The sequence below is a fragment of the Cetorhinus maximus genome, chromosome 9 (assembly GCF_964194155.1).
Source record: "Cetorhinus maximus chromosome 9, sCetMax3.hap1.1, whole genome shotgun sequence".
NCBI lineage: Eukaryota > Metazoa > Chordata > Chondrichthyes > Lamniformes > Cetorhinidae > Cetorhinus > Cetorhinus maximus.
Genome location: NC_135887.1, coordinates 84,119,364 through 84,136,721, shown reverse-complemented (window position 1 = coordinate 84,136,721; position 17,358 = coordinate 84,119,364). Strand labels below are relative to the sequence as shown.

The following is a 17,358-nucleotide window of genomic DNA, read 5'->3' as shown; positions in this document are numbered from 1 at the left end:
TTACATTGGAAAGGGGAGGCGCAGTGGGCGATGAAGATGTCGACGCAGTGGCTGCGGCTGCACATGATGAGTCCAGCAGAGAATCCGAGGATGAGCACGCACAGGGAAATGCTGAGGGGGTAGAAGCTGACCAGGGCATACTCCAGGGAGGCAGGGACACCCGGAAGGCTTCAATCCAACGAACCTTCAGCTAGCACACCACAGCTGGACCTCCAGGACAAGTCTGAGCTGTAGGCTCGATACTCGACAACTAAGTGCAAAATCTGCCAGGTTAGGAACAGTCACTAAGAGCCTTGTTAATAAAGCTGAATGTCCAACCAAGCACTCATTACAGTTTTGGAAACCATACATATGTAGAAAAGAGGCACCCTCAGCCATGGTGACATATCTGAATTTATTCTGTCAAGCAAACCAACTTATTCCAAAAAAACAGACAATAGCGTTACCAAGGAAAACAAATCATAAGGACCTCGTCTCGGGCCAACACAAAAGCACCAGTGATGAACCCGTGATGTGCCTAAGGTACCTTATGTTTACGTTTCTGGGTGCTACTTCTTGGTGCTGCCCCATTGCTCGGAGTGGCATCTGAGACAGCCTGCTGACTCTGCTGTCCTGTTGGCCTCGATGACCTTGGCGGTCGTCCTCTGGCCCGTGGCACCAGTGCTGGCCCCGCCTGGGAGGGAGCTGCCAGCTCCACAGTTGGCATCTCCCTAGTCTTCGCAGCCTCACAGGATGCTATGGTCACTGGGAGAGGGGCGGAGGAGCTGCCACCCTCATCTGGATCACCCTGAGAGGTGCCCGCAGAGATGCCAAGCAGCTGCTGCGCCGACATGAGGTCGCTTCGGACCTCCCTGCTCATCGTGGATGGATGGGCACCGAGCTGGGAAAGTTGATGCCCAAACCATCTCCCACACTGGCACTGACCAGCTGAAGTCAATGCCGATGTGAGGGCTTGCTGGTCAGAGCACATCCCCAGGAAGTCCTGACGGGTCTCCTAGAGGAGGCTCTCCACAAGAGTCGCCACTCTCTCCATGGAGGACGCATGGCGCTCGGACACGTGGCTCATTGCTTCAGTGATTGTCCTCGTAGAATTCTCCACCACGGAGACCAAGCCTAGCATAGCCTCATGTATCTCCCCCAGATGCTCCCGCACACCCGGCTGCATTTCCTGCACCTGCTGTGTCGGGGATGATTCTAGAGGATCATCATCAGGTACCGACTGAGCATGTGCCTGGTCCCCTGCAGTCCTCTGACTGCTGGCGCCATGGGCACTCTCTGTCTCTGCCAGCTCCTCCAGTGACTGAAGTGCCCTCACCACTGTGCCCCGGGACACTAGCCGATGTTTGAATTCCCTCCGAGGTGCTTGTATCTGTGCTGATGCCTGCCTCGCAGAAATGGTGTGACGCTGGTGAGACTTCAGGTCCCTCAGGTGAGAGAGGGGACCTCTGCTGCTCCTCCTCCCGGCCCTGCTCCGCTAATGCTGAAAGGAAGAACAAGGACAGTGGATCAGTTAACATGGAGACAATGTCAAAGTGTATCCCTGTCCCTCAGATCATTATGCGCTCATCCTTCCATAACCAATGGTCAAGCCATGTTGCAAAATTAAATCAATTAACATTCAGCACTGCTATGGCTGTTGGGAGAACAATGCTGACCTCACTGTTGGGCATAAATACCTGGCCATGGCATCCCAGCCTCACCGACACCAGTGGACCTTGGCGCATGGCGCCTCTCCAGATCCAAGGCCTCCTGCTCGAAGTGGCTAAGAATGGCGATCTGCACCTGGCTGCTGCCAGTCCTCGCACGCTCTGCCGCGTTATGAGCATTCATCTCCTGAAAATGAGAGACGAGCATTGATTAGTGAAAATTGCACATGGATTCTCTTCGCGCACAACCCACCCCAACCAGAGTGGGACATATCAGGGCTCCAGAGCCTCCTCACCCCGCTGCTGCCGAACACTCACACAAAGATGCTAGGTCTGCTCCACAACCTCCCACCACACGGTATATCCTTCCATAGCAAGGAGGCGGAAGCATGTGGAGCGCAGAGGGCAGCAGATGATTCGTTGCCAAGCCACCTTGAAGCTCCCCTTCCAGCATGTCAGCACCCTGACTTGGACATGTCCTGGAGTTCAAACACAGCTCCTAGGTGCAGCTCCTCCAGGTTGCCCCCAAACCAGTCATTTGGGACTCAGTGTAACACATGCTGCGGGGGCAATACACATCTCTTCATCACCCTCTCAGGCTGACCTCAGCATGGGCAGTATCTGCTTGCCCACCCAGCAAAGGACAAATGCCATCAATGATTCAATACAGTCATTACACTCAGGCTTGCGGGCAGCAGGGGGGTAAGCCGACCTGCTGGGTTACATGACCAATGCTGACGTGATACTCACCCTGCCAGAGTGCAACAAGTCGTTGAAGTGCTTGTGACACTGGATCCAAGTGCACCGTACCATGTCGTGGGAGCTCACCACCTCCGCCCAGGCACGTTTCGTCATGTGGAGAAGGCCTCCTCCTCCCATCCTGGGGAACCAGCACCTCTCGCCGTGCTGCCACATCCTTGAGGAGGGCAGCAAGGCAGTCATTCGAGAAACGAGGGGCACAATGGCCCCCTGCCCTACCCTCCAGCCTCACCTGCACTGCTCGCCTACCCTCTGGACTGGCCTGCTCACCAGAAGCTCTCTGGTGAGCCCTTCCACGTGATATTGTGAGCAGCCCTGCAAAGGCTGCCAGCACTTCTGATAAACAGGCCGCTGGGTTGCCATTGGACCCGGTGGACAATGCACTCCTGCTGCCGCCCGCCCACTCCCGCCATCCTCGGGAGTCAGGCATTACGCTGGGCAGGCCAATTTAAAATGACGGCGTGGACCGATTGTGGGTGGCAATCAGGTCCGTGCCCGCCCACACCCGCTCTGCGCCCCCCGCCAAACAGAAAATTCAGCCCAAGTATTTACAATGGTGGAATAATTTGAAACTTTCTTTAGGCAATATTCACTGGTCCAATATTGGGCACAATACTCCAGCTGGGGCTGCACTGTATTTTAAGAATACCGATAAGTTTAGTACAATTTCCTGGCATTTGTAATCTATTTACAAATACCAGGCTCCCCTATGCTTTAGTAAATGCTATGTATTACATGGTTCAAAATCTGTTGCTTGGACATGTTCTTTCAAGGATTTCTTAAACCACGATAGTATGATTCCACTTTGCCATATGTGAGGCTGCTCACATCCATAGACTACGAATAAATGCTAATTGCAACATTTCCTGAAAGACCTGATAATTCACCACATCTGGGAATGTTGGTTCTGGTAAAGGGTTGGAGGGAGCTTCTGCAGTGCAGAAAAAGGTTACTTACTGAGACAGTAGGTCAGAGTGGTAGTAGTAGTCCGACAGTTTGTCCAGAAACGAGCGAGGCTCCAGGATAAAGGTTGGTAATACAACTCGTGATAGGTCCATTCCAGGTCGGAGCTGCTTCAGCACAGTCCACATCAGACTCTTGTTTTCTTCAGTCACTGTTTCAGTCTTAATGGTTTCACCAACCTATAGACCAAAAAGAAAGAGATCATGTTACTGTCAGTAACATATGGGCTCTTCCTTCAGAACCAACGAGAGAAACTTCCCTAATAAAAAAGCAGTATTCACTGGTCCAATATTGGACACAATACTCCAGCTGGGGCCGCACTGTGTTTTAAGAATACCGATAGGTTTAATACAATTTCCTGGCTTTTGTAATCTATTTACAAATACCAGGGTCCCCTATGCTTTATTAAATGCTATGTATTACATGGTTCAAAATCTGGTGCTTGGATGCATTTTTTCAAGAATTTCTTAAACCACGGTAGTATGATTCCACTTTGTCATATGTGAGGCTGCTCACATCCATAGACTGCAAATGAATGCTAACTGCGACATCTCCTGAAAAACCTGATAATCCACCACGCCTGGGAATGTTGGTTCTGGTAAAGGGTTGGAGAGAGTTTCTGCTGTGCAGAAGGTCACTTACTGAGACAGTAGGTCAGAATGGTAGTAGTAGTCAGACAACTTGTCCAGAATGAGCGAGGCTCCAGGATAAAGGATGGTACGGACTCAAAACATCAACTCTGTTTCTCTCTCCACAGATGCTATCAGATCTGCTGAGTTTTTCCAGCATTTTCTGTTTATGTGAGAGAAACTTCCCCATTGTCTTAGATTCAGAAAGACCATTGCACATGGATTTAATTCTCCCAGGTTTATGTGGAACAGGAAATATGAGTCATAATTCTTACATCTAACCATCATCCAATGACGGTCAGTCTGACGTCGGTGGTGGGCAAATTACTGGAATCAATTCTGAGCGACAGGATAAACTGCACTTAGAAAGGCATGGATTGATCAGGGATAGTCAGCATGGTTTTGTTAGGGCAAGATTGTGTCTTAGTAACTTAACAGAATTTTTTGAGGAAGTAACAAGGAGGATTGATGAGGGTAGTGCATTGGATGTTGTCTACATGGATTTCAGTGAGGCATTTGACAAGGTCCCACATAGCAGACAGGTCAGAAAAGTGAGATCCCATGGGATATAGGGAAAGGTGGCAAGTTGGATTCAAAATTGGCTCAGTGACAAGAAACAAAGGGTAATGGTCGATGGATATTTTTGCGAGTGGAAAGTGGTTTCCAGTGGTGTTCCACAGGGCTCAGCATTGGGGCCTTTACTGTTTGTCTTATATATTAATGATTTGGACTTAAGTGTGGTTGGCATGACGGGAGATTTGCAGATGACACAAAAATTGGCCGCATGGTTGATAGTGAAGAGGATAGCTATTGTCTCCTGAATTATATCAATAGCTTGGTTGAGTCGGCGGCAAAGTGGCAAATGGAATTCAATCCAGAGAAGTGTGAGGGAATGCATTTGGGGAGGACAAACAAAGCAAGGGAATACTCAATAAATGGGAGGATATTGAGAGGGGTTGAGGAAGTGAGAGACCTTAGAGTGTATGTGCACAGGTCCCTGAAGGTGGCTGGACAGGTGGATAAGGTGGTAAGAAAGCATATGGAATGCTTTCCTTTATTGGACGAGGTATTGAATACAAATGCAGGGATGTAATGTTGGAACCGTATAAATGTCTAGTTAGGCCACAGCTGGAATTTTGTGTACAGTTCCGGTCACCACATTACAGGAGGGACATAATTGCTCTGGAGAGAGTACAGAGAAGATTTACAAGAATGTTGCCAGGGCTTGAAAATTGCAGCTATGAAGAAAGATTGGATAGGCTAGGGTTGTTTTCCTTAGAACAGTGGGGACTGAGGAGTGTACAAAATTCAAGTGTACAAAATTGAGGGGCCTAGATAGCATAGACAGGAAAGACCTGTTTCCCCTAGCTGAGAGGTCAATTACCAGGGGGCACAGATTTAAGGTGATTGGTAGAAGGATTAGCGGGAACATGAGGAAAAACTTTTTGCCCAGAGGGTGGTTGGCGTCTGAGATTCACTGCCTAAATTGGTGTTTGAGGCCGAAACGCTCAACTCATTTAAAAGGTACCTGGATATGCACCTGAAATGCTGTAACCTGCAAGGCTATGGACCAGGTGCTGGGAAGTGGGATTGAAAATGAGTGGCAAGCTTCTTTTTTCTCTTTTTATGGCCAGCGCAGACATGATGAGCTAAATAGCCTCTTCTACGCTGTAACTTATCTATGGTTCTATGAACTCCTGCAAGAACATGTACATGAGGATAGGATCAAGCTCAGCTCTTGTGGGTAGCTAACCTGCTGACAATAAAAATCTAGATTCAAAATGAAGGATAGCAGCTTGGGCCCTCAGCATCCATAAGGCTGTACTCTGTAAGAATTAGCTTCTAGACAGGACGGGATTTTTAAAATTCAGTTAAGCAAAATGGTTACATTTAACTTCAAAGAGTACATCTACACTTAATTTTCAAGCAGCTTTCCTAATGCAATGCACCTTTCAGTTCACACATTTTCTAAACTTGCCTCCATCCTTTTTGATGCAGTGTCTTACAGTGTAAACTCACCCAAATGGGAGTCTGATCTCCAATGATTGCCACTTTGGGAATCGCATGCTCAGAAATTTGCCCAAGGAGACACAGCCACTAGGAAAATAACTTCTTTAATCCCATTACCAAAAGATGCAGAGCCTCTGCTCTAAGCTCTTACTTCTCCAAACTCCTCTGAATTTTCTGCCACGTAAGTCGCCTCTGACAAGTCCTTTCTGCACATCTCCCCATGGATTTCGGATATGTCTGTGTCACTTTCCTCACTCCTGCTGCTCTTTTCATTCGTGTCATTTTCCAGCTCCTCGTGGTGAGGATCATTCTCTCGGTCTGATCTGTCGGAGTACACATCAGCGTCTTTGTACTGAACGTGGTTTGCAAACTCAGCATCACTTCAAGAGAAGAGAAAATAAGAGAGAAGTCCAAGGATAACAACCAGAACCAAAAGAATTGTTAAGCTACACAAGTGAGTTTTAAGAAAGCATTTTAACGCAAAGAGAGAAGTAGAAAACGAAGGGTTCAGAATGGAAGTTTTAGAGGCTGCAGCAAAGGCAGTTGATATTTCATAATTGTCAGCAAATATACATTCCAGTGAGAAAGAAAGACTCTAGCAGAAGGATGTACCATCCATGGCTAACTAAGGAAGTTAAAGAATCAAAATGATAGGAAAAGCTTACAATTTTGCGAAGATTAGGGTAGGTCAGAAGATTGGACGGGATGTAAAAAGGAGCAAAGAATGTCTAAAAAAAAAGTAATAAGGAGGGAGAAATTAGAATATGAGATAAAGCTTGGTAGAACTATAAAAATAAATAGAGTTTTTACAAGTATTTAAAAAGGTAAGAGTAATTAAAGTGAGAGTGGGTCCTTTAGAGCTTGGGAATTCATATTGGGATATAAGGAAATGGCGGAAGTGTTGAACAGATATTTTGTGTCTGTCTTCACTATAGAAAACACAAATAACAACCCAGAAATACTTGTAAATCAAGAAGTAAAGGGACCAAGGAATGTAAAACAATTACAATCACTAGGGAAAGGGTGATAACTGTTAGAACCACAGGTTGAAAAGTCACCAGGACTTGATGGACTTCATAAGGTGGTCGCAGAGATGGTAGATATATTGGTTATAATTTTCCAAAATTCCCTTGATTCTTGAAAGGTCCCGTCAGATTGGAAAATAGGGAATGTGACTCCTCTATTCAAGAAAGGAGGGAGACAGAATGCAGGAAATTACAGGCCAGTTAGCCTAACACCTACCATAGGGAAAACATGGTAATCTATTATTAAGGAGGCTATAGTAGGACATTTAGAAAATCTTAAGGCAACTAGGCAGAGTCAACATGGTTTTGTGAAAGGGAAATCCTGTTTGACTAATTTTTTTTAAAGAGTTCTTTGAGAAAGTAACAAGTAATGTTGATAAAGGGGAATCTGTAGACGTGGTGTACTTGGATTTCCGAAAGACATTTGTCAAGGTAACTATGCAAAATAAGTTCTCATGGTGTAGGAGGTAATATATCATCATGCATAGAGGATTGGTTGGCTAACAGGAAGCGGAGAAGAGGGATAAATGCAGGTTAGCAAGCTGTAACCAGTGGAGTGCCACAGGGACCAGTGCTGGGGCCTCAACTATTACAATCTATAGAAATGACTTGGATGAAGGGGACTGAATATATGGTTGCTAAACTTGCTGAGGATGTAAAGATAGGTAGAAAAGTAAATTTTGGGGAGGAAGGGCTGAAATTTATGGAGGAGGGTAGACGACTCCCCCCGCACCAACCATGGAAGCAAAGTTGGCGTGGAGCCAACCTGCTCCAGACTGCCCTGCCCTGCAGCAACAATGCATTGTGGATGGGCTAAACAAGGGCCGAGTGGGACTTCCATGCCTCACTAAGGAGGAAGTCCTGCCCTTGGGAGCTGCCGGCCAATCCAATTGGCTGACAGCTCCATCAGTCCTGGCAGCGCCAACAGCATTGGGGCTGCAAGAGGAGGAGGAATAAGGTCTGGTGTCTTGGGCAGGAAAGGTTTGGACAGTCAGGGAGGGAGGCGGGGCCTCGGTTTAAGGCTGCTGGCAGGTAGGAAGAAAGGGAGGTTCTATCTTAGGGAGGGTCATCCTCAAGTCCACAAAGAGCAGCCCCAAAGATAGAACCCCCCACTTCCTTCCCACCCTTTAAAGAATTTATTTTAACAAATCAGCTGCCCACTCCTGCCCATGCCAAATGTTCATTGGTGAGGGCAGTGTTCATCAGGGTCAACTGGCTTGGTAACAAGCCTAATTGACCCATGATTATGGTGGGTGGGGTGCCAATTTCGGGGGTGAGCTTGGGGGCAGGTGGGAAGGAGGTGGGGTGGGCAGCTACCCTATTTTACGTGCTCCCCCTCCAAAAACATGCCCGCCAGTGACACATAAAATGCAGCCCAAAGAGTATAAAGGGATTTAGATAGGTTAGGCTAATTGGCAAAAAATTGGCAGATAGAGTATAATTTGGGAAAATGAGAACTCGTCCACTTTGGCAGAAAGAACAGAAAGGCAACATATTATTATTATATATTAAATATGATTTAAATTAAGAAAGATTGCAAAACTCTGTGGAGCAGAGAGATCTGGGTGTTCTGGTACATGAATCACAAAAAGTTAGAATGAGGTAGAGCAAGTGATTAAGAAGGCAAATGAAATGTTGTCATTTATTGCAAGGGAATGGCACATAAAAGTAGGAAAGTTTTGTGACAATTGTATAGGCGTAGGTGAGACCACATCTGGAGTACTGAGTACAGTTTTGGGGCAGAATCTTTAGGCGGGTGCGATTGGTGGGCCCAGGATCAGCCAGGAAATGGACCACCAACTGCGACTGGCTCCCGACTGGCCAATTAATGACCAACCAGCATGAAGTGCTGCTTGGGTGGGGGGGGGAGGGGGGCAGGCACTGATGTCAATGCAGGCATGGGCCAGTGCTGACTGAAAGCTCCCTGAAGGTAGAGAGCTGCCTCAGGGAGCTGAAGACCTGAAAAAGTAAAGTTTTGAAAAGCAAAAAAAAAAATGCCCAAGCATCCCAATCAGGCACCTGAAAATATACATGATGAAAATGCTGTCCACCGATTTTTATTTTATCATGGAAACCTCATCTGCCCTTGGATGAGGTTTCATGAAAAATGTAAAGGCGACCTGCCAATTTGCCCATCCGCCAACCATAAGGTTGGACGGGCAGTGTAAAATTAAAGACAATTGTGCCGTTAATGACCTTAATTGGCCTCTTAATTGTTGGCGGGCAAGCTTCTGACTTTTGCATGTGCCCGCTGACCGAAATATTGCGCGAGTGCATGATGATGTTGGGACACTCGCCCGATGTCATCTCGCATGATTTCACACCGGATCGGGTTGGGTGTGCGCCCGCCCGATCAGGGTAAAATTCTGCCCTTGGTCTCGTATAATAACATTAGAAGAAGTTCCGAGAAGGTTCACTTGACTGATTCCTGGGATGAAGCGGTTATCTTATGAGGAAAGGTTGGACAGGCTGGGCCTGTATCCATTGGATCCATAGAAGAATGAAAGGTGATCTTATTTAAACATATAAGAGCATGAAGGGAATTGACAGGGTGGATGCTGAGAGGATGTTTCTCCTTGTGGGGGAGACCAGAATTAGGTGACACAGTTTAAAAATAAAGTGTCCCCCATTTAAGGCGAAGATGAAGAGAATTTTTTTCCGAGGGTCGTCGATCTGTGGAATTCTCTTCCCCAGAGAGCAGCGGAGACAGGGTTACTGAATATTTTTAAAACTGAGTTAGACAGATTCTTGATTGACAAGGGAATCCAAGGGTGCAAGGGGGTAGACAGGAAAGTGGAGTTGAAGTCACAATGAGATCAGCCATGATCTTATCAATGGCAGAGCAGGCTCGAGGGGCCAAATGGCCTACTTCTGCTCCTAATTTGTATGTTTGTAAGGATCTGCCACCAAAGGTAGAATGGAGGTAGTGAAATACATAACAGCCAACAACTGTTTGGTAGGGGAAGGGGTGGGGCAAAGAACTTAAAACTCAAGTAGGTTGCAGAGGCAGGGTGGAACAAGGCCTTGGAGTGCCTTGTAGATGAAGGCAAAGAATATAAATTTGATCCATTGAGAATTGGGAGCTAGAGTTGATTGGTGAGGACAAGGTGATGGGTGTGCAGGCAACACGATGTAGCTGGCACTGTTTTAGATGAGAGAAGAATGTGAATCTTGGAGGGTGACAGATGAAAGGCTGGCAGGAAGATTACAGAGAAACAAAGTCTAGAGATGACAAAAATGATGATAAAATATAGTGCTAATGGTGGGGTGCAGAGTTTGGTGATGTTATATGTGCTTGTGGATAGACAAAGGATTTGAAACTCAGCTCTGTATTGATAAGGCGTTGACATTGCACACAGCCTGGTTCAGCCTCAGTTAGTGACCAGGAGAAGCAAAAAAAGTGTGTTGGTAGAGGACTAAAGCAACGATTTCTTGTCTTCCTAGTGTTCAACTGCAAAAGTTCTAACTTAACGTCAGACAACAAGTTTGCCAGTGCAGAGATAGCTGGGGAGTCAAGGGCAGTCCAATTATAGAACCACAGAAATTTATCACATCATGTCTGTATTTAACCTTTGTTAAATTAATCTGAAACTAATTGCACTGCCATGCTCTCAGTTGTAGAATTTATGTTGTTAGCGTACATATAGAAGCTGACTTTATGATTGTGGATGATGTTACCTAGGGATAGCATGTAAATGAGAAAGAAGACAGGACCAAGGATTGAACCTTGGGAAACTTTAGAGATGTGGGAACAGAAGGAGAAGCAGACATCTGGAGATACATTGGCTGTGCAGAAGAGGTAGGAATAGAGCCTTGCAAGGGCAATCCTATGCAGCTGGAGAAGTAGTACAACAGGAAGATGTCCTTGACCATGCTAAACACCACAGAGAGGTCAAAGAGGGGATTCCACAGTTATAGTCACACAGGATATTGAATTTCACTGGGGCTCTCTCATTCCTGGGAGGAGGGCAGAAACCAGACTGAAGGGATCCGAACCTGGAGTGGAGAGGTGGAAAGGAGATGGGAAGCAAAACATATAAGGAGATTGGAGGTAGCGCAGTAGTGGTGGAGGACAAGATGGATCAAAGGTGGATTTTCTGGGGGGTGCAATGATGATAGTTTTGAAATGCAGAAGAAGCTTGTTATGAATTTAGCAGAAACAGGGCCCAGGAAAGATAGTTAGGTAGTCAGAAATTTGGTAGGAGTGTATCAAGGAAAATCCCAGAAGGGAGGAAAATTGCAGAATGACTCAGGATCAGGGCTTGAGTGAATGAGGTAAAGGGATGAGGTAATCAGGGGCGTGGCAGTAGAGGTGGGGTAAATTGTAGCTATTGAGGATGGTCTCAACCTTGGAAATAATGAAGCCCATGAGCCCTATTCTCCTGGAATTAGTAGCGCGTGTTCATTTTCTTCCTGAACATGCTGCAGTCCTCTGATATGAACAGTGACATTAGCAACTTGATATTTTACCAGCACCTCTATGCCCTTCCCAACCTCCATCTGCCCCTCCCATATTCCCACCAATTTCTCCCATTCACAGATCCATTCGGGAACTGTCACATTCTACTTCTGTCTTTGCCTATTTACACACAGCTCCCACCTCCTGTAGCAGGTATTCATTTATGTGAGGGAACTGGGTCATGCATGATAATGTTGAGACCTTGCCACCAATTCTATCCCATGGTCTACAGTACCCACCAGTTATGCTGCAATGTCCAGTGCAAAACACACATGCTGCACATCACCTGTACCTTCTAATGCCCAACCAATTACTATGTTAATTTTTCCATTATCCATTCTTAATGATAACCTGTACAGGTCTTGCCGTATCGCAGACTATGACCAATGAATGAATTTTAAGGTCAGTACGAGCCGCCCGCTGCCTACATATACATGTAAAACATTCACGCTCTAGGGCCCACTGAAATAAGTCAATAAATGAGTCTGTGACTGGGGACCTACTGGAAAATCTCCTGGTGAGTGGGACTGAAGCCTCGTTGCAGACTGCACAGTCCTGGGTGAGTCGCATCCATCGAGTAGTTCAGATCACCATCCTTAACCGTGCTGCGTTTGAGAAGACTTGAACACCGCAGAGCTAATTCCAGAGCATCCATCCAACATCGACCTAAGGAGAGACAAAAGAAAAAGTCAGGAATAAACCAAGAAATATACATCATATACATGCAAGAATATGAATCTGGAAATAAACCAGGCATTTTTGACTATCAGAGCGACACTGAGGGAAATAGATGTGACATAAAACTGGAAGTGCACATCAAGAATACAACCAGGAAAGTGTATCCACCCCTGTGGTGTTCAACAACAAAATCTTATTGTATATACTTGTGTAAAAGTCCAGTTTTTACCAAAAGAGACCAATTTTTTCAGGCCAAAAGTCATGGGTTGACTTTTACACGGGTAATATTTTTGAGGGGTCGACATTGCTTGACTATCACCATCAGCTTTAATTTTGCGCCATTCGCCAGACAAGATGGAACCACTGTGAACCGTGTCTTCTTGTGGCCAGTTGTCTTTACAGGGAAGGTTTTTTTCACCAATCTTGGTAACAGTCTTGTTTGCTGGCAAGCTGAAGTTCATCGGTGTTTCATCCATATTTCCACTGCAGGCCAATCGATAAGCATTCTTCTCTTGTCAGATGACAAATCAGTGGAATTTGTGTTTATCGTCAAGTTCAGGTGGCAGACGTTATGAAATTTTCACTTACTGATCGAGTACTAAATTGTGCCTTTTCCTGAATCTTGTGCCCCACCCAGCACTGACCTAGAATTCTGGAATACCATGCTTCTTTACTTCTCCAAGAGCATAAAGACAGATGACTCCACATGTGATAATATAACCATTTTGCCGATGCTTGTTAACCCATTTTACATTTTTCTCCAGTTTAAATTGAACTACATATTTGTTATTATTCTTTCTCAAAGGCATCATGATAGATCATGTGGTGAACATTAATGTTGTTGATTGGCTGGGAGATTGGAGGGAAAAGCTAAAGGTTCCTACGCATGCCTTTCAATTAGTGAACCATTGTAATTATCCGTAGGGAATTAATAATTCCAACAGCTGCCATAAACCGGGTAAGTTATAGGTCCATTGAAGTTTAAAGGTCCTTGACAGGCCAGGAGGAAAGTAAGTGTACAAGGTAAGTGGGTAGGAATTGGGGGTGGGGAGTTCAGGGAGGATTGGAGAGGTCAGGGGGTGGGGAAAGGTCAGGAGGGGTGGGGAGGAGGTCGGAGTTTGGGGGGGAGATCAGGGAGGTTGGGAGGAGGTCGGGGTTTGGGGGGAAGTCAGGGGCGGCTTCGGGGGGGTGAAGGGGGGGTTGGGCCTTGGACCTTGAGGGAGGTGGGTGGAGTCAGAATTTAGACCTCAAGGGGGTGGTGGAGGGGGTCAGTCGTCAGTCCTCGGTGGAGGGTTGGTCAGACACCAGGGGTGTCAGGAATCGGGTGGTGTTATTAAAGATGTTATAGCAGGCTACTTAGAAAAACTCATGGCAATCAGGCAGAGTCAACCTTTTTGTAAAAGGGAAATCATGTTTAACCAATTTATTGGAGTTCTTTGAAGGAGTCACATGTGCTGTGGATAAAGGGGAACTGTACTTAGATTTCCAGAAGCCATTTGATAAATTGTCACATCAAAGGTTATTGCAGAAAATAAAAGCTCATGATGTAGAGGGTAATAGATTGGCATGGATAGAAGATTGGCTAGCTAACAGGAAGCAGAGAGTTGGCACAAATGGGTCTTTTTCTGATTGGTAGGATATGATTAGTGGTGTGCCACAGGGATCAGTGCTGGGGCCTCAACTTTTTACAATTTATGTAAAAGACTTGGATGAAAGGACCGAAGGAATGATGGCTAAATTTTATGACAACACAAAGATAGGTAGGAAAGTTAATTGTGAAGAGGACGTAAGGAGGCTACAAAGTGACATAGATAGGTTAAGTGAGTGGGCAAAGATCTGGCAAATGGACTATAATGTGGGCAAATGTGGAATCGTTCATTTTGGCAGGAAGAATAAAAAAGAAGCTTATTATCTAAATGGTGAGAGATTGCAGAAATTCAGAGGTATCTGGGTGTCCTAGTGCATGAATCACAAAAGGTTAATATGCAGGTACAGCAGGTAATTAGGAAAGCTAATAGAATGTTATAATTTATTGTGAGGGGAATTGATTACAAAAGTAGGGAGGTCATGCTTCAGTTGTACAGGGCATTGGTGAGAGCACATCTGGAGTATTGTGTACATTATTGGTCTCCTTATTTAAAGAAATATGTAAATGTGTTAGAAGCAGTTCCGGGAAGGTTTACTAGACTAATACCAGAAATGAGCGGGTTGTTTTGTGATGAAAGGCTGGACAGGTTAGGCTTGTATTTACTGGAATTTAGAAGAGTAAAAGACGATTTAATTGAAACCTTGCAGGTCCTGAGGGGTCTTGACAGGGTGGATGTGGAGAAAATGTTTCCTCTTGTTGGAGAATCTAGAACTAGGGGATCACTGTTTAAAAATAAGGGGTTCACTCATTTAAGACAGAGATGAGGAGAAATTTTTTCTCTGAGGGTTGAGAATCTGTGGAACTCTCTTCCTCAAAAAAGCAGTGGAAGCAGCATCTTTGAATATTTTTAAGGCAGAGCTAGATCGATTCTTGATTGAAAAGGGGGTGAAAAGTTATCGGGAGTCGGCAGGAATATGGGGTTGAGGTTACATTCAGATCAGTCATGATCTTATTGAATGCAGAGCATGCTTGAGGGGCCGAGTGGCCGGGAGTGGTCAGGGGTGTGGGGGGAGTCCCGTGGTATTGTACAATAGCTACCCAGAAGTGAGAAGAGGTTTTCACTCTTCTAACTTTTTCTGGGTAATATTAATATAACCCAGTCAGAACCATCCAAAGTTTGCGATTTAAATTGCATTTTTGGATGGTTCCCAGTGCAGGGTAATTGCCTTGGGGACGTTTGCATTTCTGGGCAATTGCCATGCAAACCTTACCTGTAAGCTTCCGAAGGATTTCCCCAGTGCATCTTTGGGTACCCTCCAATCCGACACTGGGGAGCTCAGAATTTACAGCCAATTATTATTTTGCCTGGAATTTCAGGTATGTTATCCCCTTCCTCTACTGTAAAGATTGATACAAAGTAATTATTCAATAAGTTTGTTTTTCATTTTTTCAATTGCAATACTACCCACATCTGATTTTAAAAGGGCCCGTTCCTACCAACATAATTGTAAAATCATTGTTAATTTTGATATCACTCAAGTTTCTTCTCACATTACGTTTTTGCAGCTTATTATCTTTTTGTCTTTCTTTGCTGTTCTTTATAGCTCTCCTAGTCCCCACTCTATTCTTTGCATTTTTACAATGAAACTGCGATGAGTTAAACTCGGATGATACAAACTTCTAATTATGCCAAGATCGTCAACCATTCCCGCCAGCAGGATAGCAAACCCTATAGAACAATGTCTGTGATAAGCCAAAATTTGGCACTGGGGGTCACTCCGGATTAGCCGAACTTGTCTAAACTTGTCATATGACAATGTTGTCCAGAGTGGAGTTAGAAGCACAAAATCATGGAGCGCTGGGCAAACCATCATTTGACATTGAGATCTCCCTGTGAAAGGAGGTGCAAAACCTGTATGGCTAAACCTGCGAGAAAGTTAAAAGTATTGTCGATTGGAGTGAAGGTTAAGTTAGCGCAGCAAGTGAAAAATTGTTCGTGTGACTTGGAAAGTGAACATCGCAAAGGATTGGGGGATTCTGCCATCAAGTTTGTCCACCATTATGAAACACAAGGCAAACCTTTTGGAACAGTTCAATAAATAGGCATTTTCTCCAGCAAGGAAGAGGCTATGAATGGCTGCATATATGCTGACACTGGAGAGATTCTGCTAATGTGCTTCAAGGCAGCTCGAGCAGAGAATGTTTCCACTTCTGTTCCAATCCTGCAGGAAAGGGGGGAGTCACCCTGACTGATGCCGTGAAGGCTGTAGAGGTGTTCCGGGATTTCACACTGCAGCACGAAAACACTGAAAACACGTTTGACTTCAGTGTCGACATGGCGGACTGTGTCGTGCACATCTGAAAACAGCACACTAAGCAGAAAAAGATTGTGGAGATTTTCCAGAGCTAATTCCTTGCCTTTTTCAATGCAAAACCCCAGCCTTTTGCAAGGTCTGGTCCTTGTAAGGTGTGAACAAAATGAATAAAGACTTTTTCACACATTTCCTATTTTACTGTGTTTTCATTTGGCATTTGAATCTGTTGTTTTTGACAGATTGCATTTGTAGGCCTTTCGGGTCACACAGAGATGCATCCATATGGGAAACGAGGCCTCCTTGGCTACCACGGTGCTCCGCTTAGCACGAATTTGAGGCTGTTCCCCTGGGATTCAACTCATCGGGATTTTACTGTATATACCTTAACTTTTATGTTATCTCTCACCTCTTATATTGCCACTTTTGCCAATGTCTTATCAAACACAACAACATTTTGTATTTTCCTGATTTTTTTTGTTTCCTTTTCTTCCCCTTCTCCCTTGCTGATTCTGCCTCAGATAGTTTCACAGGCACTGGCAATCCTCTGATACTCACTCGTGTGAGCTGGATAGTGCATTTTGGCAGCTATTTGACCATATCATAGCAGAGATCAATCCTGTTCTCACTAAACATCTACAAGTGTGCAGCTTTTAGCTCTGGTATCTAGATAGCAATCGGGAATGAGAAGTTGACCGAATAGCCCTACAAAGCTCAGGGGACCTGCATTCATCATATGGTGCTCAAAGCACACGTTCATATGTGTATCAAATTTGTCTCTCCACTTAATTAACAGAAACATCACCAATTTAAGTAAAAGGTTAACTCCTCTGTTGTGTATGAATAGAAATATTAGTCACAGTAATTTGTACCTTACGACTCAGTTCAACATGGGTTGTTGCATTTCCCTATTAGGTTATCAGGGAAATGAATTATATTTAAAATGGAGTTTGTGCATTGTTACATGAAACTGGGACATTGCTGAGAGAGGGAGGAGGGGGAGGGGTGAAAAAGACAACATTTCTCTGGTCACTATTTTCCGCTATAATTAAGCATAACTTTTTTTTGACTGTACTTATAGTGTCACTATAGTGAGTACAAAACAAAACTTCCCATTTGATTAGCACCCCAACCACCACCTTAAACATTCACTCCCTCCACCGCTGGCACACCGTGTTTGCAGTGTATACCATCTACGAGCGGTACTGCAGAAACTTGCCGAGGCTTCTTTGACAATACCTCCCAAACCTGCAACTTCTGCTACCTAGAATGACAAAGATAGCAGGCAT

At 45.1% G+C, this 17,358-nt stretch overlaps 1 protein-coding gene across 6 annotated transcripts in view; it reads right to left on the bottom strand.

Moving 5' to 3' along the window:
• The window catches only part of LOC144684763 (oxysterol-binding protein-related protein 8-like), a 222,066-nt gene that overhangs the window by 25,048 nt on the left and 179,660 nt on the right, over window positions 1-17,358 (bottom strand). For 5 of the 6 annotated variants that reach the window (XM_078548957.1, XM_078548956.1, XM_078548961.1 and 2 more), the window contains 3 exons: window positions 11,995-12,157; window positions 6,159-6,387; window positions 3,363-3,547 (listed from right to left, as the gene is read on the bottom strand). In XM_078548957.1, coding sequence (XP_078405083.1) covers window positions 3,363-3,547; window positions 6,159-6,387; window positions 11,995-12,157 — 577 coding nt within the window. The remainder of the gene's footprint in view (window positions 1-3,362; window positions 3,548-6,158; window positions 6,388-11,994; window positions 12,158-17,358) is intronic. The other variant, XM_078548960.1, reaches the window with a different exon arrangement.